Source organism: Notothenia rossii, assembly GCF_949606895.1.
Source record: "Notothenia rossii genome assembly, chromosome: 2".
In the NCBI taxonomy this organism is placed as follows: Eukaryota; Metazoa; Chordata; class Actinopteri; order Perciformes; family Nototheniidae; genus Notothenia; species Notothenia rossii.
This window is the reverse complement of record NC_136904.1, coordinates 83,827,833-83,854,162: the sequence shown is the minus strand read 5'-3', so window position 1 is coordinate 83,854,162 and position 26,330 is coordinate 83,827,833. Positions and strand designations below refer to the sequence as shown.

At 40.5% G+C, this 26,330-nt stretch overlaps 2 protein-coding genes across 3 annotated transcripts in view; one reads left to right on the top strand and one right to left on the bottom strand.

Moving 5' to 3' along the window:
* Positions 1–8,202, top strand: part of itga4 (integrin alpha 4) — a 19,060-nt gene extending 10,858 nt beyond the window's left edge. The window contains exons 16-29 of the mRNA XM_079666885.1: positions 135–289; positions 397–549; positions 1,172–1,248; positions 1,945–2,083; positions 2,299–2,400; positions 3,120–3,196; positions 3,577–3,666; positions 3,826–3,913; positions 4,161–4,268; positions 4,503–4,628; positions 5,464–5,589; positions 5,811–5,909; positions 6,039–6,158; positions 6,529–8,202. Coding sequence (XP_079523011.1) covers positions 135–289; positions 397–549; positions 1,172–1,248; positions 1,945–2,083; positions 2,299–2,400; positions 3,120–3,196; positions 3,577–3,666; positions 3,826–3,913; positions 4,161–4,268; positions 4,503–4,628; positions 5,464–5,589; positions 5,811–5,909; positions 6,039–6,158; positions 6,529–6,633 — 1,565 coding nt within the window. The 3' untranslated portion in view covers positions 6,634–8,202. The remainder of the gene's footprint in view (positions 1–134; positions 290–396; positions 550–1,171; positions 1,249–1,944; positions 2,084–2,298; positions 2,401–3,119; positions 3,197–3,576; positions 3,667–3,825; positions 3,914–4,160; positions 4,269–4,502; positions 4,629–5,463; positions 5,590–5,810; positions 5,910–6,038; positions 6,159–6,528) is intronic.
* cerkl (CERK like autophagy regulator) overlaps positions 8,045–26,330 on the bottom strand; it is a 19,537-nt gene continuing 1,251 nt past the window's right edge. The window contains exons 2-14 of one of the 2 annotated variants that reach the window (XM_079666886.1): positions 25,845–25,954; positions 22,355–22,585; positions 17,496–17,627; positions 16,252–16,315; positions 13,971–14,101; positions 13,764–13,838; positions 12,061–12,238; positions 11,742–11,789; positions 11,513–11,532; positions 11,317–11,434; positions 11,093–11,189; positions 9,144–9,340; positions 8,045–8,786 (exon numbers count right to left, since the gene is read on the bottom strand). In XM_079666886.1, coding sequence (XP_079523012.1) covers positions 8,708–8,786; positions 9,144–9,340; positions 11,093–11,189; positions 11,317–11,434; positions 11,513–11,532; positions 11,742–11,789; positions 12,061–12,238; positions 13,764–13,838; positions 13,971–14,101; positions 16,252–16,315; positions 17,496–17,627; positions 22,355–22,585; positions 25,845–25,954 — 1,480 coding nt within the window. In that variant the 3' untranslated portion in view covers positions 8,045–8,707. Of the gene's footprint in view, positions 8,787–9,143; positions 9,341–11,092; positions 11,190–11,316; positions 11,435–11,512; positions 11,533–11,741; positions 11,790–12,060; positions 12,239–13,763; positions 13,839–13,970; positions 14,102–16,251; positions 16,316–17,495; positions 17,628–22,354; positions 22,586–22,841; positions 24,845–25,844; positions 25,955–26,330 lie in introns of those variants that run through there. The other variant, XM_079666887.1, reaches the window with a different exon arrangement.

The following is a 26,330-nucleotide window of genomic DNA, read 5'->3' as shown; positions in this document are numbered from 1 at the left end:
CAACTGTAGTGCTTACATTTTTTTCATCAGAAGTAGAACATAAAGGACACAACCTTCAATGATATGGTATATAAGAATATATATATATACGACTTGCCAACTGATATCTATGTATGTTCTTCTGTCATCTTCAGATTTTCAATATCATTTGACCTCTGACCTCCTCCATAAACCATCCTTCCCTCATCGTTTCTATTTCCATGGTAACGGGTCATCCAATAGCACCAGGGGGCGTGTGAGAGCACGACATGGCCAGCTCACCTGTTCAACACACCTGGCTTACCAAAGGGTAACACACACTCACACACTCACAGACAGTAAACAAGGTTTTGGATGGAATAACATGTCGATTGCATTTGCTGTGGTGATGCTAACATATTGTTCTTCCTCTTACAGAAAGATGTGAGGGACATTTTTACTCCTGTCAAGTTTGAGGTTTCCTACAGTCGCAGAGATACAAACACCCACAGAGCCTCTTCTAAAACCTTCCCCGCTTTGAAACCCATCCTTCAGCAGAGCGAAGGACACCAGAACACCATCACCAACCAGGTACAGACCAGCGCTAACGCTAACTAGGTAGAGCGACAGATAATCTATCAGTACAAGTGATTAAGTCAAATATATTTGTTTATTATATTGGAAAACCAAAGCCCTAGCTGCTTTGCTCTGTATGAGATGTTCAGAAATGTTCAGGTATCTTTGAGTAGTTTATTAACAATAAAAACCTTGTTTGCAAATACTTTCCCCAAGTTTATAGCTATTTACTAGTTTAATAGATGGCTTTGATCTATTCTGATTCCTACAATGATAACTAACCCTTCAGTTTCCTGTTGGAGCTGCGTCAGTGTCAGATCTGTCCTTCCATTATCAAACCGATCTGTGTTGAAGGTCAGGAAACAGCTAATCTAGCGCTAACCGCACACACACTAACACAGACAATGACTTCCTGCTAATCCAGATGTGTTTACAGCTGCAGCACATTAACCAACATCGGTCAGATCATCCCATGTCCCACTGACTTATGAACAGAGCAGGGAGGGTTAACATGCAGGAATGTGCAGCTGGAGTTCTTCATTCACAGGAGTTGTTTTTCATTTTCATTAAAGAGAAAAACTGCCCCATTCATAATAACTCTAATTGGTGAACTCTCTGCCTCCTTTTTCTCTGTCAGACTTGGTTTGCTCGCCCCTGTTCGCTGGTGAACTGTTCGACCAACATGCAGCTGTCGGCCCAACTTGAGCTTCCACAGTAAGAAACACACATACACATTTTTGAATCATGAAAAAGAGAGATGAGAGGACAAAAACATGAGCATTATTGTATTTTATCAGTACAGTTCAGACCCTTATCAATTTCGCCAGGATGTTATTCCCTCACAGAGGCTATCACATGATGCTAATTAGCTGCTGGGTAGTTCAAGAGGGTTCATGAAAAACAACACCATTCACTTGATGTTGTTTTGCTGTTAGGTTCTTGGGGTTATTCGCTTGTGTAAGGACATCGTTAGCCTAGTTTAGCAAAACACTAACATGACTATTTCCAAAGTTATAAAATACTGAAAATTGAAGTTTTTCCATTTTTGTCTGTGAACAGATTAAACACATATTAGTATCTCATAAAGTAAACCAATATTTGTAACTATTAAAAAAGACCTAAGAGTAGATTCAGATCAGAAAATGACAAAGCATTTTATGAGCTGCAACCAAAATCTACAAATTATGCAAAAATAAAACGTGATCTTTAATCGTGTCAATATGAATCTCTTGATTCAAAGTGTTTTCAGTCAAGGAGTTTACATTATTTAATCTCTGATACATTAAAGTGAGATTCAACAAATACACCAATGTTAGAAGTGATGGGCTCTAAATCAAATGTTGTCTTGCCCTTTTGTGATTGGATGTTCATTGGACTGAAACATCAATGTTTTTATTTTGTTGTTATCAGTCAGCAGTATTTTGCTCTCGGCTCTGGACAAACCATCATGGTGAAAACTTCCCTTCTGAACTCTGGAGACGACGCTTTCCTACCTCGACTGACGCTGCGTTTCCCCAACAACATCCACTACATCAAAGTACTGCAGAACGTAAGTTTACAGCATGCTGAACGCGCAGCTCGAATAAAGGATCGGTTAATGGTTTTAAAGTTATGACCCTAATAGTTGAAAACTCTAACCAACTTCAAAAACAGAATTTTATTAAACAGAAATCTTACAGAATTATAACTGTAGCAACACAAATGATTCATGTAACAACAAAATAATCACAACAAACCCCGTCTGTGTGTTTCTGTGTACTGCAGCAGGACAATGTGGTCAGTTGTGATGTCACACAGGAAGTCAACAGTACGATGGTGGGTGTTGACTGCAGCGTCACCAGCCTCCTCCTACCAGCCCATGCCCAGGTAAACCTTAGCACATCACACACTAAGTGAAATGATTGTATCACAACACTGATGCCATGTTCCCGCTGCGCCAAACATATCAACTCGCCTCTTTGGTTTGCAGGTACTTCAATCTTCAACTCCAGATAGTACCCCTCAGTTTTGGCAGGACTTTCAGCTGAGAGTTTACACCCACGTTAGCCAGAATTAGGCCCTGTTTTCCCATATGTATTTGTCTAATTGATTTATGGGGACGACAATAGTGAAATTGGTGAAGGACTGTGCGAAAGCCTCAAAAAAGTTACGATGCAATTGAATTGAACCGTGAATGAATGACCACTACAAACGCTAGCTTTTGCCACCTACAGGCTCAGATTGTTATTGACTGTAAAATAACTAAAGCAAAAGTCATGGCGGTATCTCTATCTGGACAGACAGACATTGCACAGTTTTTGAGTAATGAAAAGCCACTGGCTAATCTTTCTCCTCAGCCCAGTCTTACTGAAAACAGCCTGTAGGTCAAAGATGAGGTCAAGTGTATCTGTACTTTTTTGTTCTGCAGATATTTTTTTTATGTCCTTTTGCCTCGTTGTGTTTTAAATGTTGCAATATAAACTGTTGAAATATCTGAGTTTCCCCCAGAAACAAGCAGAGCAGCAGTTTTAAGGTTGAATGTATTTGTCCGCACACTGATGCAGCTGTTAATTTGAAATCACTGACACATTAACTGTTTCTTTTAGTTGAACATCAGCTTCCTGTTGGACGTCAGTCCTAACAGCACAGCTGGTGACGTCATGATTCACCTCAACACCAGCAGGTAAGGACACACCTCCGCTCAACTCCAGAGGGGAAGTCTCAAAACGTTTCAATAAAGCTTCCAAAGCTTTTATACCAAGTGCTACACTCACCATTTTTGACATCACAACTCTTGTTGAAAGTTTTAGATATTATTCAGATAAAAATGTTCAACACATAATACATGCAGTGGTCATTTTGTTATTTAGTTATAACATTTGTAAGAGTTAACTTCAATAAAAGTGTACATTTAATGGATTCCTCTTTATTATTGCTTGTTTAGAAACAAATGTAGAAATGCTCTGCTTTGTAGAGAAGAAAGGATCTCTCTTATAGCTGTTATTCGTACTGTGAATTTAGCAATAACAAAACATATTTAATGTTTCAAATCTCTTTTTCTAGTGATAACTATGAGAAGGCAGAGTATCTCCATGACAACTCAATGAGTCTCCTGCTTCCTCTAAAATATGGAGTCAACGTCAACATCCACGGGTGAGTCAGAATCGGCATACTATGATTTAAAAAAAACGTGTTACTTTTACACACAAGGCAACACATTAAGGTCAACAAACTTATAAATCATTAGATGATATGTTTTTTTCTTCTAGAAAATAGTTTCTGTTCTCTAATGTCTATCTGTCTGTCTTGCAGTTTTGTGACTCCCACCTCCTTTGTGTTTGGAGATGAAGACACAACTCCGGTTGACTGTTATAATGAAAGATTCAACTACACATACAAGGTATCATTTTACTCTCTTCTCTGTAAAACTGCTCTACACAATGGTTATATTTCCCATAGAACAACACATCTTCTGTATGTGAAACTATTGACCCGTTTAGACCAACCTAATCAACTTCCTTAAAACTACTCTATACCTCAATTCTACTACAGTTCAGAGGGAACATTGCTGTTTTAAGTCAACTACATTTGTTCAACAGTCACTTTAACTTCTGGTATGAACTGTATGATGTTGTGTGTGTCTGCAGGTGTTAAACTCTGGTCCCAGCAGATCTGTCGACACTGTGGTGGACATCGCGCTACCAAAGATCCTCGCTCCTTACCGACACAGGCTGATGCAGGTGGTCGACTGGCAGGTACGTACAGAAGTCATTTTCGTCAGCAACTAATCTGATCAAAGGAAGACTAGACGAGAAAAAAACAATGTGTCAAGCATTACGTATATTCCACCTCGAACATTCATGGCAGTGATGGTTGGAGTAGAAGAAGCAGTAGAAATATGTTTAGAAGCTGTGTTAATAGGAGTTGTCATTCAAAAAGGTAAATTAAGTGTGTATTTATAAATCTATCTCAATGTTCTCTCCCTACAGTCCTCTCACGGTGTGTGTTCGATCAGTGACACGACTATTTCAGTCAATGAGGACTGTGACGTCCCCGAAGCTTCCTTCATCAAACAGATTGTCTTCTTCTTCTCCTCCACCTCCACCCGCAGAATGGTACACCAGACGCACACACACACACACACACACACACACACACACACACACACACACACACACACACACACACACACACACACACACACACACACACACACACACACACACACACACACACACACACACACACACACACACACACACACACACACACACACACAAGAACATTACAGACTTATTTAAAGCAGCGTTCACTGGCAGTCACGTGTACAAAGTAATCAATTGATTAAAAAGCTACAGGCAGGACTGGGTTCACTCGAGGAAAGAAGTGAACTACAAATCCCATAAAGCATCAGTGTAAAAAACATCCAACCAGAAAACTTAGAATTCTGCTGACATGCAGCTAATGTTGGGTGAAGTCATGTGTTGATTTTTGTGGAATAAGGTTTAAGACCACCTTCAGATTTATTTAGCAGATGTGACTTATGTGATTAACAGTGTCAGTGACGTTCTTGCTGAAAAGAGACTATACTAGATGAATTTACAGTTAAAGAAAATAAATGTAATTTCATTTCAATTTTTATTTCGAACAGATTAAAAAAAGAACAAATAAAAAAGAACAAATGTGAAAAACAGAATACCGTATTGTTAAAATACAGTATTTATCCACATTCATGATCATATTTATATATTCAACAAAACAAAGTCTTCATATTAATAATAAATCATGTTTGTCCGAAAGGGAGCAGGACTTTTTGACTGCTGTTGCATGATGACCAATGTGATTTAGGTTTGATGAAGCATCCTTTGAGATGCTTGTGTTGAAGTCAACCATCATCAACCCACCCACCTGATAATGTAATGACTTTATTCTTTTTCTATGTTTGTGCAGTTTTGTGCCCGTGGAGATGAGCTCTGTGAGCGGTTGGTGTGTCGGCTCGGTACCCTGGAGGCGGGAGGAGATGCCATAATCAAACTAGAGATCAGACTGAACCCAGATGTATTACTGCAAGCTCCGGTAACACACACACACTCACACACTGTTTTTAGACTTTTCAAATATAAATAACATTTTGAAAAACACAAAGGTTAATGGCAATGGCAATTCCATAAAAAGAACACAAAGGCACTTTATGTAAAACATGTAAGTCTGATGTGTCTGTAGCCAATTATGTTTAATTATCTCAAATGCATTTAGAGAAACTGTTGAAAAACTCCTTATGTATGTCTCCATCTCAGGGTCGTCATGGTGTCATGAGGTTGGAGAGCACAGCGCTGATGTCAAACCCCAGAGAAAGCCCTCACACCGTCCTCATCCACGAGCAACCAGCAGCACAGGTAACACACCTGGAAACCAAAAACCCTACTCAAACTTGACTTTTTCCCCTTACTGTGCTTCTATCTCATGCATAATCCTGGGTTTAAGTAATAATTATATATATAATTGTATTCAATGTATATTTCCAGGTGGTTGTTGAGGCTATTTTTACCCAGAAACCCTCAACAACAGTAAAGGTCTTCATCATCGTCGTCAGTTTAGTTTTGGGTCTTTTGATCCTGGCTGCTCTCATCTGGTGTTTGTGGAAGGTAAATATTAGTTTTTATACACTGGAAGTATATTGCTTGTATGTTATAATATTATTTACTGATAAAACACAGCATATTGCAATTTAATTATACTGAAACTGCAGTATATTCTAATATAATAAACAGACACATACAGGATATTGCAGAATACTTTTTGTGTGTTTTTTTTTTTTTTTACAAAATGAAGTTCTGCGTCCCTTCATTTAAAATCTGCAGAAGATCTTTGGGTCAATTAACTCATAAACTGCAGCTAACCACAGCATAACCAACGGATAAAGCACAGTGTATCAAGTTATAATTATTGCCGTAGCAACACCAGCATCATTTTTAATTGTACCTCTGTGTCTCTGTCCACCTGTCCGTCTCTCAGGCCGGTTTCTTTAAGAGGGAGTTCCAGAAAAAGGAGGAGGAAGAGTTCAAGAGAGACAGCTGGGACTACGTTCCTAAAAACGACAAAAGGGAGAGCACTTCCTAACCCCGACTCTGACCTCTGACCTCAGGAGGGAGTTCACATTGTGACTGTGCAACAGATTCAATGAGACATGTGTGCTGATGAATGGAGTGCTGTGTGAAAATATGGCTCTCCAATTCATCCAAAAGCAGTGGAGAGTTGCCGTTGAACACCGTCGGCCAATGAAATCTGTCCAGACTGAGTCAGCTGGTTTCAGACGTGACGCCCGTGTCACCGATGATAAAATGTCTCAAGTGAACGCCTCCTGAACTTGACCTTTAAAACTATTTTTAATAATGTGCCTTTACAAATCCAGACAAGATCAAAGACTTGAAAAGAAGGCAGCAATGGATGGAGGATTAATAAAAGGGAAGTTAACCTGAATCAATCAGAAGGCCTCGGAGCTTCCTGGGATGCTGCATCGCTTTTGACACTTATTGATGACTGCCATTTTGACTCTCTTAAGTTGAAAAAAGCCAAAGGAAGAGACTTTCTGATGACCTTTGATCTCAAGGGATGGAAACCTGGCCTCTGATTGGCTCATCACGCCTCAGCCACACTGCCTACCTGAGCAGCCAGTGTGCTTTTGCTTTCATTTTGGTGCACATGTTAACAGGTTAGAGCTGCCTCACAGCCCACGCCTCATCAACTATAGAGATTTAAGTGTCATTTTCTTTTTCTGCGTGAGACAAGGTGTTCCTGTCAAAAACAACACATTTTATTATTTGCTCTTCATGGTAAAGCCATTCAATCAGTGTCAATTTCTATATGTGAAGAATAAGTATCAGTTCAAAAGTATTTATTTATTACTCAGCCCTTCCTCTTTCTGTTTATAATTAAAAGCCCTTCAAGGGTTTCTGTGGATCAAATCCCTTCAGGCTTTTAATGTGAGATGTTTGCGAGACCATGTTGTGGAAATTGCAGTGACTTGCAGGCTCCATAAGTTGGTCAGTAAATGCAAACTCAATGTAGAAAGAACGGGCTGCAGTTCAGAGAAGTAGCTGTCAGAGACATGATGAGGTAGGCCGTGCATCGCTTTCTGTAGAACCTCCTTTTTAATTGCAAGTCACAAAGACCACCATTTTATTCAGGCATTTTTAAATTATAGCGCTTTCTTTAGGATACTCAAAGATTATCTACGCGAGAAATTAAATAATATTTTTTGGGGTGAACTGCTCTTAGATACAAGCTGAACTATTGTGAAAATGCAGCAAAATATGCAACATGTTGAGTCGCAGGGTTGAATGTTGAAAGACTACTTGAAGTAATGTTTGATATTTAAAAATACTCAATGAATGCAGACATCGAAGCCAGCCGCTACCTTCCCTTATGTTTATTTCAAACAAATGCAAATCACACAGAAATATCTTCTTAGTATTTAAATGAATGAGTATGTTTTTGTTTTTTGTGAAGTTGTTCTGCACTGGAGTCTCACTGCTTTTAGCAACACCTTTTTATTAAAATTAAGGATTTTCTATTTAAACAACAACTTGTATCGTTTTCATCATCATGATTACATCTGTTAAAAGACTGCTTTATCAGAATAATATAATAAAAAATGTTATATTCAAATATTACAGTCTTTGGACACTTTGGGCTCGTCGAGTCTGGTTCTGCTCATCTGTACAAAAACATTTAACATAAACTTTATATTTTTGTGTTGGATTCAATACTTTTAACTTCCAGAAACTGGACATGTTAAAACAAATTGAAAATTGTAAAAAAAAATAGGCATTAGCAAACTAAAGCCATTTGAGAAGAGCTTGGTATTAACATTTTGTAAAAATAATAACATTAATTTGAATAAAATAAAATAAATCTTTATCCTCTTCAGTCTGGTCTAGGCGTGAGAAACTTTACAAAGCACGGGTAGTTTGGAGTTAAAGAGAGCTTACAAAAGTTACGTTATGTTATTAAAGCTGCAGTTATAAAAACAAAACAATGCATGAAGTAAACAGGAAGCTGCAAAGCTCTGTTCGTACTTTGATTAAAGCTTCTACATTAGCTCACATCGCGATGGAAACAGTAATGACCCAGAGAAGGCACTGTCGAGTCACTGTTGTTACCATGGCGATGTGTTTTTGTCTCTCTGATGGACTCAGATGCAGCTGCAGGAGACGGTCGACTCGGCCTCGTCCACCTCCTCCCCGTACAGAGTGATGAGCCGCGGGTGGACCCTGAACGCACCACGTACACAAAAATACACTTTAGAAAAACAGTGTTCATTTAAAGCTGGGGTAGTAGGCAGTTTCTTCCTGGCGTCATTGGGTCTCTGAGAGCTGCAGGATTAGAACTGTATTTTTCTATTTATGGCATTTTTACTTTTTTTTGCCTTTTCAATAAAACTTGCTTTCCAATGGGAACCAATCAAATGACTAATATTTGAAAGATAATTATGGAATTGTTACCCAATAATGCCAAAAATGTACCGCCCCAGCTTATTTATCAATTAATAACTAGCTGCCACCCTGTTTCAGACAGTAATAATATTGTTGATAATGTTTATGTTAATAATTAAGATTTTATATTGACACCTGATAAGCACTTCGTTAGCAATCTCCACCAGCTCTCCGTCGATGTTCAGGGTAAAAGCGGAGGCCTCTGATTGGATGATTGGCGAGGTTTTGGATTCGCCCTCTTCCTCACTCTCCTCCTCCGACCAGCCCACCAGCGAGCGAGAGCGGATCCTCACTGCGGACACGTCGTGCGTCTCCACGAAGGAGAAGCTGAACTGCAGAGAGACAGACAGTAAGACTGTGTGTGTGTGTGTGTGTGTGTGTGTGTGTGTGTGTGTGTGTGTGTGTGTGTGTGTGTGTGTGTGTGTGTGTGTGTGTGTGTGTGTGTGTGTGTGTGTGTGTGTGTGTGTGTGTGTGTGTGTGTGTGTGTGTGTGTGTGTGTGTGTGTGTTGGGGTTTTCTCAGGTCAAAAGCTTGTCAAGATCCTCTTTAATCTGGTTGTTAATCTGGACAGGTCACAGGGTTCCTCCCTGTGGACTCTCCCTGTTTGTCTTCTGTAACACCATGGAGCTCCAACAGGGGGCAGCAAAGACCAACAGACAGAAAGACAGACAGACCAACAGACAGACAGACAGACAGACAGACAGACAGATAGACAGACAGACAGACAGACAGATAGACAGACAGACAGACAGACAGACAGACAGACAGACAGACAGACAGAAAGACAGTCTCTCTTTCCTGTCTGTCTTTCCTCCTCCGTTTTTTTTTCTACAATTAAGTGGATGAACTTTATAGAGTCCAATTGTGGGAAAAAATCAAGTTCAAATTTCAAGCAGATTAATATAGTATATTTATACGAGGAATACTGTAGTTTATTTTTATTTGTATGAATAAACAATAAACTACTTGATTAAGTAATCATCCAAAATGTATTTGTAAACTAATATCAGAAATGATTAATTATTAAGGTAATATTTTGTTCAAAAATGCCAAACATTAGATTGTTTTCAGCTATGACCAAAAGCACATTTACTACAAATGTTGCAAACAAACTCGAAACATCGCAAATAAATGATTTAACTTTTAAGTTTGCAGGGTAGTCTGTGGGAGTTTGTTTGCAACATGACTTCAACTGTTAAAACATGAAAATTAACAGTTTTCTTTGTCCTAAATTATACTAAACTCAATTATTGTTGGTTTGGCATGATTGATGGACTTGAGAAGGCATGTGAATAGATTCAAATGTGAGGTTCAATGTCGGCGTGGGGACTCAAATGGGGGTCCTCATGGTTACATTACAGCTCCGTCTTGTCATGTTTTTCCCTGAGCTGTCCGTCTCTGGATGTGGGTCAGCGAGTAAACAGCCTGTTTACTCTGCAGGACAGTGAACGCTACACTGTCCGTATATATAGTAAGTGGGTTAGTCTGCAGTCTCTCAGGCTAATCTAACTACTATGTTTATTTTTACTCTGTGAGAGGAGGAGCCTGCAGGATGGCGAGGGCGAGTGATACAACGGGTACATTTGAGATACGGTGCCCAAAAATCCCTTTTATTGTCAAACATTTTGTATCTCTCAAAGTTAACCTGAAAATTAAAGATATAACAAATACAGATCTTCAGGATAAATGGACTTAATGGTCTTTGTTTTGAATTATTTTTTCAGGGTTACATTTTGCCGTATTTGCACTTACGAATGTCTCTTTCGTATTCTTTTCTTTGTTTGAACTCAGGGCCCATTTTTGGAGAAATCCATTTTTGGAGTACCTCCAAAATCAATAATCCATTAAAAGCACTCAAACAGAAACTTGAGTGTTCCTAAAACTAATGGGCATGTCCAAATACAAGCTTTTGTATAATTGTATTATTATATACACATTTGAAACTCAACATTGTACCTTCTTGCATTAAAAAAATAAAAATAAAAACATCCCAAACCCACGTTTTCAAAAAATAACTAAAGTGTAGAATTCATTTATATATGTTTTCATTGTGTTTGGAAGATTGTGATTGACAGCTGCTCTCACCTGTCCACTGGAGCTGCCGTATCTCTTCAGGTGTTTGATGAACTCTGACCTGGAAGTGTTTCCGACTGCGATCAATGCTGCGCTACCATTTGCCAAACTGTCACAAACAGGAAGTGGAAGAGAACGTTCAGAAGCAGAAACAGAATGAAATCAACCTGCAGCATGGTGCGTTCATGGTCACAACACAGCTGACTTTAGCATTCCCAGATCTGCTGGTCATGTACCTGGTGTTGGGAGCGAGACCTCGAGGTGTGTGTGGGCTCAGGCAGGGGACGGACATGATGCTGATGTTCAGATACAAGCCCTGATTGGTCGTCCAGGACTCCTCCACTTCTGCATCAACTGATCACAAATGGAAAAATTCCAAATCAAACTAGTTTGACAGAGATGGAAATCTGAACCAGCAAGAACCATTCTCACCTGACCCGGAGTCCTTGTCTCTGAGAAAGAGGAGATCATATTTAGTTTTAAACATGACAGGCAATCAATATAACACACTGACATTTATAAACACATCCCTGTTTCTCTACCACATTTAAGTTTACATGCACAGTTATATTCCACTTTTATGATTTAGTATAAATAATCAACTACAGAGCCTTGTAAAGAGCACTAATGCTTTGTTTCACAGATTGCTAATGTTCCTCACCTGTTTGACTTCTTTGCTGGTAGAAAAGACAGCTGACAGTCCTCTGGTCTGAGAAAGACAGAAAAGAAAAATAATCCAGAATAAGAGTTCTGGGAGTTTTATACTACATATAACCTAAATCCTTGGATCCACACCACATCTGAGCCTGCAACAATCCGTCCAATCATAAATCTTCACCTTTCAGAACTGCTTTTAATGAGTGATTAATGTTGTGTGTAGTTGTAAATGATCATTTTAAACTATGTGAAATGTCTTCAAGTATAGAAAGTAAATCTAACTTACTGTATACAACAAATACATTTCTATCTCTGTGTTTTACCTCAGCCTAGCCAGCGTCTTCACCAGAGCATACTCTCGTCTCCGCGTTGAGGACATCCACCTCTTCTTCTCCGCCCGCGCTAAGCACTGTCCACCAAAGCCAAACATGGCGGAGAAACCGAAATGCACCAACTGACCGAGAGACGAGAAGCTGCACATGTCCACCTGCTGCAGGTGACCTGCAGACAGAGGGGGAGATGAATACTGATGAAAGATTATGAATATTTATTATGCTTGGGACCCTCCACACACACAGCCTGTACATAGGCCAAGTGGTCGTATGGTGAGAAGCTCATTAATATGAATGAGAGGCAGCACTCCAAATATGGGTGACAGAAAGAGGTCAGGAGTGTGTGTTTGTGTGTGTTTGTGTTAATATCTATAGATTCCGTAAATTGATCCCATTGGAATAGAGTGAACAGTCTCTAAAGCAGCTAATTTAAGAAGATAGTTACATCTGTGCAATGTAATGTTTAATTTTTTCAAAGCTTCGAGATGATTGTCACAATTGGGTGAAACTCTCCTTTAAATGACTCTAAACAATTTGACTGTGTTTACAAGTAAGCCAATTAAAAAAAATGCCAGGAAAACTCCATCAGCAGATCGAAGTAAGTCAACCTCTACTCTAAACATATCCCCACAGCCTTTGAATGTAGCACAAACAACACACACACACACACACACACACACACACACACACACACACACACACACACACACACACACACACACACACACACACACACACACACACACACACACACACACACACACACACACACACACACACACACACACACACACACACACACACACACACACACACACACACACACACACACACACACACACACACACACCATCTGGACACATACCTGCTCTAACCTACTGAACTGCAGTGCTGTCTGCCCACCTGTCTGTCTGACTGCCTTCCTCTCTTTCTTGATCTAATCAGATTTCCTCTCCATATGGCATGATGTGTGTGTGGGTCTCAGTCAGTGTGTCAGTGTGTGTCAGTGATATTAAGCCTGCAGCGCTTCTTAAGAGTGCAATCAATTTTTATTTTGAACATAGCGAAGGTACAGTCCAAACATGTGGGTTTTCAGTCTGCGACAGAAGATGTGTAGACTTCCAGTCTTTATTTAAGCTAAGCTGCTGGCTCTAGCTTCATATTAAACATATGTACACGAGAGACACTGAGGTGTAACAGACAGGTCAGGTATATTCATTTTGGTCGAGTCGCTAATCCACCTGAACTCACCTGGGTCCGTGGGAACAGCTTTCAGTTGAACTGTTTCCTATTGTTCAGGAAATGTATGTGTCAAGGGTTAGCGCAGACAATTAGTCTTGATTAGTGTTAATGAAGCACCGTCCCACATCAGGCTTTCATTCATTCAAACACAGCAGTCCGCCAACTGATTGGTCTGCAGGTGTACTTGAAAGGTGAAGTGGGAGGGGCCACAGTAAGCAGAGTAGACCTGTGATTTAGAGTGAAACTGATCCTGTTGTTAGACATCTGTCTGCCTGTACGTTTGTTCATTCTCAAACTGAATGACCATCAACCGATCACAGTTACGCTCGACACATGTAAAACATATTTTAGGCAAGGTAACTATAGATGAAGAACAAGTAGAACCAACCCAGGACAATATGACTAACAATGATGCACGTTGTATCTTTGGATCTAGGACAGGTTGAACTTACCAAGGACAATGTGCAGGGCTGCAGTGACTGGATCTCTGACTCCATGAACAGAACAGGAAACCACATCTGTAGAACCTGTCAAGATGAACCAACAGTTAATGAAACATCACGGCTGTTCTATAAAAAGGTTGATATAAATATACATATCGTATATGTATTTCTGCGCAGAGTTAGTTTGCAGTTTTGAGGTTGTGCCCTGTCTCTCACCAGCAGGAATGATTCCAAGAGGCAGCACTGCTGTCACTGGTTTCTCTGGGGATCCAGCATCCAGCTGAGCTCTGAAGACCAGAGCGTGACACAGCTCCGCCACCGACCCGTCCCCCCCAACACACACCACCCTGAGGGACAGACAGGCAGACAGGTAGAAAAGTATTTGTATAGTTGTCTCAACTATGTTCTGGACTTCAAATGAGAGTATTTTATTACTTAGGGTTACTTCTGACAGGAACTCCAGTGACATTGATCCATCATAAAAGTGTTTTATTGTTGGGGTCCTTTAAGTTGCTGGTCCTCCAGCAGGTGGCATGGCTTCTCCACAGGACCATTGTCAAATATGTTTTATTGACAATGGCACTGAAAAGGGCTGGGTATTGAGCCTCAATACTTTTTTTGTGACCAAACTGTGTCTGGAGTAACAAGTATCCTAAAGGGTTAGGGTTACCCTAACCCACTGAAGGTCATTGTTGTAGTTTTGTTTACATACAAATCCAAAGAGAATATTGTTAAGAAAAAAACCTGAAGCCCAGGTATTGAAAAATGTAAATGAGATGAAAACCAGTTGTTTTCTGGGAATTTGGTTTACATTTTCAAATGACATATCTGAACAGTTGTATTGGTTAACACATTTAGTATTTATTCTCTCAAAAATGTTTGGTTTATGGTGAGTCAAAATAAACGGGTACTGTTGCATGCTGCATGCGTAATAAGGCAAATTATCCCTATTATTATTATTATTATTATTATTATTATTATTATTATTAGTATCTTTTTTAGGAGCTAAAAATGAGAAGCTTCCTCTTCAGAGTTGGTCTTTCCAGTAAATGTGAAGTAAACTGACTCCGCCCCCTCCCCCTCCTCCTGTGTATGGGATTACCTGAAGCTCCGGTCACCACGGTGACAGCCAGCCTAATTGGCAAATGTAGGTTTCAACCAAATCCTCACACAAGCAGCCACACACACACACACACACACACACACACACACACACACACACACACACACACACACACACACACACACACACACACACACACACACACACACACACACACACACACACACACACACACACACACACACACACACACACACACACACACACACACACACACACACTCAGCAGCTAGCTTAGCAACGCTGAGCTAATCTTCTCTAAGCACATTAAGCTTTATGAGGCCTGAGCACAAAAGCTGCTTACAGACACACACACACACACACACACACACACACACACACACACACACACACACACACACACACACACACACACACACACACACACACACACACACACACACACACACACACACACACACACACACACACACACACACACACACACACACACACACACACACACACTGATCACAGATAGTAATGATGAGGGTTTGATCAGTGTATTTTCATTTAGATAAGTTATATTATATCTCTTGATATACATAACATTATTTTCACTTTTAGTTTAGAGGTAAGCTCAGTTAGAAGTTAGTGATTCCACCTGCCTCTCTGTTAGTCTTAGTTTGTGTGTGTGTTTGAGTGGGTAATCAGTCTGGGTCAGTTTGTTTTAGTGTCAGCCTCTGAACTGCTGTCTGATTATCTGACAGCAGACTTCCACAGTTTGAGAACAACATGTTGACTTGTTACCTTACACTTTAAGATGAACATTGGGCCTTAATTTTAAAGCTTTGACTTTATTCATGCGAAAGAAACTTCACATATTAATCCTCACATCCAACACCTGAAAAAGCATTTAAGCCAATATCCTGAAACTGATCCTGTCCCATTTCGGAAATATATATATTTTTATTTTTGTATACAATACCTGTTTTGGTGTGATGTGATTGCTATCAATTTTGTATGGCCTGGCTCATGTTTAACATGGACAAGTACACACAGAGCTTAAACTCATTATTGCAGGACAATATAATGTGTGTAGTCATTTTCTTTGTACTGTTTCTGTATCTGATTTTATTTAAAGCGTCTTTGAGCACCAGGAAAAGCGTTATAAAAATGAAATGTATTATCATTATTGTAAGGGCTATATTTGATCCATAATGAGATTACTGAAATTATTAAAAAAAATGATTGAAGCCCCCTTAACCCTGGGAAAATACCTTCTCCAAATCAAATTTATGCTTCAGAATAAGATCAGCTGTGTCAATTAAAATTAGATTTAAAGCATGAAGTTTGGAGTAAAGTAGAGTGATTTATTTATAGCCCAGTAAACAATTGTAAATGTTAAATCGAGGGAGAGAGGGAGAAGACTAACCCATCATATCCATCCAGCTTGCATTCCTTCATCACTGAGAGAGCATGACCCTTTTTCTCCGTAACTGGAGAGAGAGACAGGAAGAGAGAGGGACAGGAGGAGAGAGAGAGGGGAGGAGAGTGGGGGAAACAGAGAGTGAAACAGATGGAGAGACACTGAGATGGACAGAGATAAAGTGTTCATGTATGTGTGTGGCCACATGTACACGAGTGTGTGTTCGATGGCTGCCAAAAAGAAGTGGGACAACGGATATCACGCCATCTGCTGAGAGGGGGAGAGCGGGGAGGAAAGGAGACAAGGAGAGAAAAAGGGATACAGAGAGAGACAGGAGATGAGAGGATAAGAGTCAAACGAAGAGGAGAGGTCAGGTTTGAGGAGCTAAGAAGTTGAATCAAAAGTATAGAGTAAAAAGATGCAGATATGAGGAGGAAGAAAAGAAGTGGACGTAGCCAATAGAAAATATCAGATGAGAGGAAACAAGAAAGGAGATAAGAAAAGAGGAGATGAGATAAAGGGAAAAGAGAGGAAACAATAAAGGAGATAAGAGAAGAGGAGATGAGATAAAGGGAAAAGAGAGGAAACAAGAAAGATGAGGAGTGGAGAATATACTGTATGAGGAGGAGTAAAGGAAAGGACAGGCAAGAGAAGGGAAGAGGAGAAAAGATGATAGAAGGCATGGAGATGAAACAAGAGTGATGAGGAGACAGGGAGATCTTTGGAAAGCATTATTTGAAATATAAAAAGAGGAGGAAAATGAGTCAGGAGAAAAGAGGAGAGGAGCAGGTTGTCTCTCTGTCACAACAGATGGGCTAAGCTCCGCCCCCTGTATCAAGTTACTTAGCGACTAGAGACTGCCATTAACTCTGACCTTTGGACACACACACACACACACACACACACACACACACACACACACACACACACACACACACACACACACACACACACACACACACACACACACACACACACACACACACACACACACACACACACACACACACACACACACACACACACACACACACACACACACACACACACACACACTGATTTCACATTGTCTTCTCTTATATCAATAAAGATGGAAGGACAGTTCTGCCGCACTCCAACAAGGTTTTAATACAATATACATAAGTTGTAACATCTGGAAGTCAAACTAAGGGTATTATATTTCAGATTATAATTTCTATTATTTTTTGTGAAGTTGATCAGTGGATAAATAAAAAATGAGGTGGACTGACCAGTGATGTCAGTGCGGACGTCAGCCATTTTGAAGAGGGGAGCCACGTGTTCTCTGTAGATGTGAACGGCGTCCTTCTTGTGGCTGCAGGGGTTTATGAACACCTTTAGATACCTGGGACGAGGGCTGGGCCCTGCAAACAAACACAGAAAACATCTGGTCTCAATTTGGTTCCAGCTTCTTAAATGTGGTGATTATTCTGCTTTTCTCTATTTCATGTTGTAAACAAAAGAAACTAGTAAAAGTCATGGTGATGAATTGAAGATGATCCTTAAAAGAGGAGATAGACACCTCTGTGTTCTTACAACATGGAGGAGGCCTGTATGATGAAAAATATTCAGCATATCATTTACATCATCAACAGTGGTAGACTGTGTGTGTGTGTGTGTGTGTGTGTGTGTGTGTGTGTGTGTGTGTGTGTGTGTGTGTGTGTGTGTGTGTGTGTGTGTGTGTGTGTGTGTGTGTGTGTGTGTGTGTGTGTGTGTGTGTGGTTACATGGTATCGACTCCAAACTAGTCATAAACACACACACCCCAGACCCCCTGTACAGCTCATCATTAGGCCGATTTAGAGACCGCATTATAAATCCCCGTAGACCTGCACAGATCAATACACACACACACACACCAGCTCCATTATCCAGATCATTACTATAATCTGTTCCCAGAAGGCTGTGACCTCGCCCTGATAATGACCCCACACACACACTTACACACACTCACACACAGTGCACCTCCTGGCATCCCTTACACCCCACAGCATGGACCAGGAGGAGTTACCCTGCACCCCTGCCACTTTTTTCTCTACTCATCCCCCACCCATACCAGAAGCTTGCCCACTTTGGTGCTACCCAAAAATGTAGACCCTACCAAACTCTTACATTTTTCCACTTGGGGACTTAAGGACCCGGGATGAAACCACAGGACATTTTGGCGAAGGGGTTTAGGATAATACTTGTAATCTGAAATTTCGAGCACTTGTCTGTTTACTTGCTTATAGAAGAAGATGCCCATGCTGTTAAGAACAAAAGAATAACTTAAATAATCATTTAAAATAACTAATGTCCCTTGAAATGTGATCCTGAAAGCTCGAACTAGGCCTGTCTGTTACACACACAGTCTCAGAGGAGATGAGGTCATTCAATTTGCTGATATGTTTCTAAGAAGAAATGCAGACGGACAGGTACATGTAGACAGATCAAGTATCAGTCAGATCATCTCCGAGCCCCGGCTAGCGGCAGGTTGCTATGGCGTTGCTAAAATGTTGTCATGGTAAACAATCCCAGTGTTGTCAAGCAGAAGTGTTGAGTTTCTGACTGAAAACCGAAGATGCTAGATGTGTAGAGAAAACCAAGAGTATATCGTGCTGCAGACTCCCCCTGAAGTCAGCGGACAGAAGTCATCAATTAAAGGCTTTAAATGTCCAGTTTGATCAGATTCTCCGGAACGATCCAGTCTACTGATTTCGTTTTTTAAACATGAGACCTAATGGTTAAATTCTACTGTAGTAATTGTAGAGACAAAACTCGTAAGTAGCCCTCCAATTTCAAACTTCATTGCTTTCCGCAGTTTTTATTGAATATCTTCGGGTTTGGGACTGCAGGTAAAAGTAAGCCATTTCACTTAAGGCTTGGGGAACCTGTTTTGAATGTTATCATACTCATCATATTGCTGTTATCAGTTATTTTACAAAAATACATAAATGTTAACCTGCTAGAAGAGCTAAGGGAAAGAACAGAGGATTACCAATGTCGGTATGTTTCATCCTTTTTGGACCATAAATGTCTGTACACTATGTCATGCGTGATAATTGTTAAGACTGACGGGCGACAAATCCTTTCAAATGCCAAGTTGCATTGAAATCATTGAGAAAAATAAAGGGGGTTCAAAGGGTTTGACATTTGATACAACCATTATTTAGCATTTTGCATATATCCTCTGTATATTGATTGGGTGGGTGGAGGTGGGGGTATGAATGTGTGCTGCTGTACTATAAAGTTGGTTTCCTGACAAACAAATTAGGCCTCCAACATGAATATGAGGTAGACTGTCACTATGGAGACACTCACTGACTTCACAGACCCACCGGTTAATATGTAACACAGAGCAGCACACACACGGCCATAAAGCGGTTTATAGAGTTTACACGAACTCAGAAAGAACCATCTCGTGTGGTAAAAGACTACACACAGTTCAATGCTTCATGTTTGATAGAACAGTCTGTGTTAGTCATATAGTATTTCTGGTCGGAAAACCCCTAGTAAAAACGATATTGTTGTGTTTAATACTGCAGTTGGGGGGGCAAACAGCCTCCTGGCACTTGCTCTGAAGGCCACATTTCAAACTTAACCTTGCTTTTGGCTAGTTATAAATTACACTTAGAACTGTGTCTGTGCCTTCTTAGCCAAATATTCAATGATAAAACATCTTTGACTTTAGGTATTATTTTCTCTAAGACCTAATAAGATTCTTTACCAAAGGGTTTGGATCTGATGAAATGTTATTAAACAACCCACCTGCTGTCCACACAGTGTAAAGATGTCGTCACTTTGACCAAGTTTAGACACCTTACAGTACCACCAGACTGACCATCACCACTTCCCACTGATGTCACTATGCAAACAAACTAACAGCTCTGTAAGCGAGCAGAAAAGTGACGTTAGATTGACAAGACAATTGATCTGGGAGGAGCTGCGGTGGCCGCTGGTGGCTTGGGGCGAACTCAGTCTGGCCGTCCCGTGAACTCCGCCGCCACCACCGGTCTGTCAGTCTGTTGTGCTGTTAAACAACTGCAGTCAATCCATCCCACCGCCTGACTGCGTTGTATGGAGACAGACTCTATACAGCGTCACTGCCTGCCTTTTGTCACTCTGACTGCCATTCACTCTCTGCACAGCGTTCTGCAGCTGCTTCACACAGCCAATAACGCTCTAGAAACTGAAAGTGTCTGCTCTCCGCTCGCCATTGTGCAGCTGAATGTTCGGACCTGAAGGTTAAGAAGTGGCGGTAGTGTCAGCAGCGGCGAGACTGACTGCTCTGCGAAGCCACGATTCACACAACAATGCGCTTTTCACACTGACCTCTGGCTGGAAAATAGGCTTAATGTCCGCACAGCAGCAGAGCGGCCGACTGTTTACCTTTCACACACGCACACACACACACATACAGAGACTCCTTCGCCGTGGTGTGTAAAGTCACAAAAGCCTCCACAGTTTGATGTGCAGTGTGACCACGCGAGCTGACACACGACCTGTGAACCATTCATGTGTGTGTGTGTGAGTGTGAGGCCAAAGGGAAACACTTAAAGAAGTTGTGACTTTGCTGCAGGGCATCATAGGTAATCTGGTTTGACGGACAGACGGACGGACAGACAGACAGGTGACCGGCGATTATGTGTCAGACCGATTGCCATGGTGGCAAAACGACGGTAATGTGTGTGTGACCTTTGACCTCGTCATTTATGGATAGCTTGTAACACCTCTGTTGCAGTCGAAAAAAACTGAAATGTAAAGTGTGTTTTGTGTGAGTTAAATCCATACACAGAGCACTCTAACATTTCTATTGTGGGTTAAGTGTCAGCCAGACACCGCCTGCTACAGTGCACCTGGGAAACCAGCGTCTGGGAACTTCAGTCTGCAGCAACCTCCAGAACTTTATCAAACTGGTTTCCTGGATTCATGCAATCTTATGTTTTGCTGGCAAGCAAGTTAATAATGATGAAATCAACTCAAAGATGGCAGAAAACACTGAGGGAGATAATTAATTAATACATTTTCTGTCTCTTTTACATTACACCTTGACATGTAATTCATTGTTAATATAAAAAGTATTCCATAAAATGAATACAGTAACTAGGGCAGCTTTAAGGGAATAAGTCCACATTTTATGCAACAGATTTTTCGTTTTGTACGCATATTACACATTTAAAATCAAGCTTAGTATAGATATCATGTCTGTTGTTTTCCTAGTTTGGTGTAAAAGTACTGGATTCATGGTTCTGACCTCAAAATCATTCCATACCTTTAGGATAAACTGGAAATCCAACTGTGAGCCAGACTTTATCACCCAACCGTGTCAGACCTTACTAAAGCTCTTGCGGCTAAACGGGAGCAAATCTCTGCTGGTGGACAGTCTGAAACCAGCAGCACAGAGGCTGTAAACTCTGGCACACCCCTTACATTTGCCCTTGTGGTGTACATCAGCTACGGTTTTACGTCCCAATAGTGTGGTTTTCGTCGCGAGCTAAAGTGAATTGGACACACACGTGATTGTGTAGACGAGTAGTTTAGCAAATTAATCTCTCTTGCAGACAACAAGTATTCTATTGCTGACAGCACCTAACTGAGGGTGGCTGAGTGCAGTGTGTGTGTGCGTATAATCTGTCTGTCTTTGTCCCGGTGGATTAGCAGATTAGCTTTACTGATGTAACTGTGACTCACCCGATTATACTGAGTGATGAACAGGGTGATATAAAATAAGGTCCGTATTCCAAATTACATACATTTTCTTTTTACTTCAAGTGTGTACTGCAGCTTCCATTACATACGTGTACTGTTGCATGAAGTTGGATAAAATTTGGATTATATCATTTTGTCTAAACACTGAAAACAATTTATATGTGACCAGCAGCTCTTTAGTTTTGCCTCTAAGTTCACAAACAATTATTAGGAGATGTTTTTTTTAGGCTGTGTTTGCATTAACAAGTGGATGCACCTATGTGGTTGCAGCTATTTGATCTTGTTCTACACTCTGACACTATGGAAGGCAAGTATTGCTATTTGTCCGCCTCTAAAAGAAAATGTATCCAATATTTTGGCAGCCCACTTAAATTTAATTTCTTCTAAATGTGTGTGTTTGTTACCTTTGATCAGCTCCTTCAGGGTGTTGTACCATATGTGTGTGTGTTCTGTGGAGGCGTTGTGGAGGTGCAGCGTATCTTTCTCCAGCCTCCTCCCTCTCCTCTTGCAGCAGAACAGAGCCACACCGAGCACGGCCCCCCCCGACTGCTGTCCCGCCGCCCGCCGCCGCTTCACCTTCACTGCATACACATCCTGCAGCAGCAGTACACCTGGCTGCGGGACGCTCGTCTCACCTGCACAGAGAGAGGTCGATTAAACACACGCACAAAATGCACCTAATGTTAATAACACTAAAAATATATACAAATAAATAAATAAAGTAGTAACTGAAATGTGAGACATTTTCTATTTTCTATTAATGTAAATGAAAACCCAAAAATTGCTTTTATTTTGAAAATCAAACAAGCAGACACATGTCACAGCAGGTGGACAAACATCTGTACATGAAAAAACAAACCCTTTAATTAAATATGAATCCGCTTTAATCACCAAAAATATCTGAATCCATCCAGATTTTCACGTCTAATTATGTATTAAAGGAAATCACATAATAGTAAAAAACACAGCACATATCAGCTTTGATTGTCGAAAAACATGTTCCATAGACATAAATGACAAACAAATATGTTAAGCTGCGGCTTTGGCCACATGTGATAAATTAAACATGAGACAATAATGATAAATATCAGCATAAAAAACTAAAAAACAAAAACCATGCACCTTCAACAACAGATCCAAACCACTCAGAGAGCACCAATCCATCAGGTTATATATGATACAAGCTGATTAACTCCCCCTCTCTGTGAAATAGCCTCCCGCTGCTATCAAATACCAAAAACCCAAAACCACCTGCCTTCTTCCACCCGCCGAGGCCAGCATCCATATGTCAGGGTCACAGTGTGTCTGTCTGTTGTTGTTGCTTCCTTCATGTTGGGTTAATCTCATATTGTAAATAACACAAATGAACATTAATATGACCCACTGCTGGCTTTATTTTTTCATTTTAGTCAGAGCAAGGTGTGGCTGAATGTACGACGCTCTTAGCTGATTATAAGTCACCCAACAGTGTGTCCAAATATTCTCACAAACTCAAATTTTTCCTCACATATGCAGTGGAAAAAGCCATTAAGGAGAATAATGGCTTCATTTTATACATTGCTGTTTTCATTCTCTATACCGACCTATTTGCAGTTTGGCCTAATAACCTAAAAACATTGAAAGAGAGACAGATTTTCCATCCACCCCAATGAAGATGACACTGATCTGAGTTGACAGAACCCACATAGTTGCTGTTCACACACATACATACTGTATACACAATGTACCCACAACAAACACACAACACGCACACTCATACACTGTTGGAGTCCTGTCTCATGGTGTCATGCCATGTGGCTCACTCCGAGGAGGTTTGGATCATACAGAGTTCACACACACACACACACACACACACACACACACACACACACACACACACACACACACACACACACACACACACACACACACACACACACACACACACACACACACACACACACACACACACACACACACACACACACACACACATATACTATACAATGGGGTAACATTACACATTGATCGTATAAATGCTCGACCACTCTGATATTGTAATTGATCAGTTATTGTTCCCTTAAAATTCGGACTATTGTAAAACCTCCAGAGATATTTAACTGCCTGTAGGAGATTTCAGTTTTTATCCAGAATAAAGAAAAGCCGGGTGTATTAGGTGAATTACAACAACAAAAATTGAAGATGATCCTGAAGTAGCTCCATAAAATATAATCATCCCAGAACAGTCTGTTTTTTTATGTGTTCATTTTCTTGTAAAATGTTATTGACAATAGCCTCTAGATGAACTAACATCAGCATCAAAATCAGGTTTATATTTTGACCATAAGTTTAATTATTTAAAATTGTGTTCTGAGTAATTTTATTAGTAATTGGATATGCTGCTGTAACAAAATAAATTCCTAAATTGGGATCAATGAAGTACATCTTATCTTATATGTGCCCCAGTGGCCATTGCAAACAACTAAAATTGTTCTGTATGTATATTCCATGATTTTTTTTGTACAAAACAGTCCAGTCTCACCTTTCCGACAGACAGAGAGACAGGCTGCTGGGTGAAACAGGAGGAATTCATGTGCACAAATAAACAACTACTGATCCATTTATATAGAAATATCTAATCAACATACACACACAGCACGCTGGCAGGCTGAGTATGTGTGTGTTAATCTCCTCACACTGAGACACTCGAATAACCCCCCACAGGCCGAACCAACTGCTCTATACTACTGCCAACAAACAACCACACAAACGCACACACACACACACACACACACACACACACACACACACACACACACACACACACACACACACACACACACACACACACACACACACACACACACACACACACACACACACACACACACACACACACACACACACACACACACACACACACACACACACACACACACAGTTGGCTGCCGTAATGGCATTAGCTTTTATGAAATACAACAAAACAGATTGGCATCAACCAAATGCGCGCATACACACACACACACACACACACACACACACACACACACACACACACACACACACACACACACACACACACACACACACACACACACACACACACACACACACACACACACACACACACACACACACACACACATTGTATTCACATTTTCATCCTGCTACACTAATCAGTTCTGTTTGAATGGATTTCAACTAAAAACAAGCGCACCACACAGGACATTTCCTAAAATAATTAAAGTAATTTCATAATATTACCACCATGATACAAACCATTACAAAATCAATACAACATGACTGCACCAAAGAATGTGTACACCTTTAAAGAATCAGGCACACTACTTTGTAGTCCCTTATGTTTCTTATACAAAAAGTATATCTTTAAATGTGTGCTTTTTAGGTGTGTTATTTATTTATAGCTTGCTGAGATTGTGGTGGTGGCCATGTTAAGAGACATGCACTGGCAATCAGTCCAGGTAGATGAGATTAACATTGGAAAATTAAAATGATTAACTCTGATCATGCAAAGAAAAGACTCTTAATTTAATTTTAGAATGTTGTGTGTGTGTGTGTGTGTGTGTGTGTGTGTGTGTGTGTGTGTGTGTGTGTGTGTGTGTGTGTGTGTGTGTGTGTGTGTGTGTGTGTGTGTGTGTGTGTGTGTGTGTGTTTTTGTCCAGATGTCATGTTTAAGGTGGTCTCAACATGACCGAACTTCTCCATTACACCACCAGCTGCCTCGAAATACACACTGCCTGCCTGTCTGTCTGTCTGTCTGTCTGTCTGTCTGTCTGTCTGTCTGTCTGTCTGTCTGTCTGTCTGTCTGTCTGTCTGTCTGTCTGTCTGTCTGTCTGTCTGTCTGTCTGTCTGTCTGTCTGTCTGTAGTGTAGCCATGTCGCTGTGGTAACTGACCTGTGGGGTTCTCCGGGATGATGGGGATCCACGTCAGCCTCGTTTGGGTAAGTAACACGTCATGACTCTTCTTCCCCACTTTGAAGATCCCACGCAGCAAAACACCCTCACTGGCAAAACACACCAAACACACACAGTTTATTTGAATATGCCACATACATGTTTGTAGGCCTACTAAACAAAATAATGAATTATGCAGACTAATGTCAGAAACCCCAAATCATCTTTTTCCATTCTATATGATGTAATCAAGTGTCCTTCAGTAATATATAACAAGTTCATATGTGTGTAACAAAGTGAATGTTCTTAAATCATACCTGCAGGAGTGACGAAAAGTCAAAACAATAATTGTGGCATTGATTAGAATGTCCCAGGAGGACACCAAATATAGTCTTTTACGGCCAAAATAAATAAATGCAAAATGCAGAGTGCACTAATGTACAGGTTATACAAGGGGGGCGTGATCAGTTTCTGATGGGATAATTG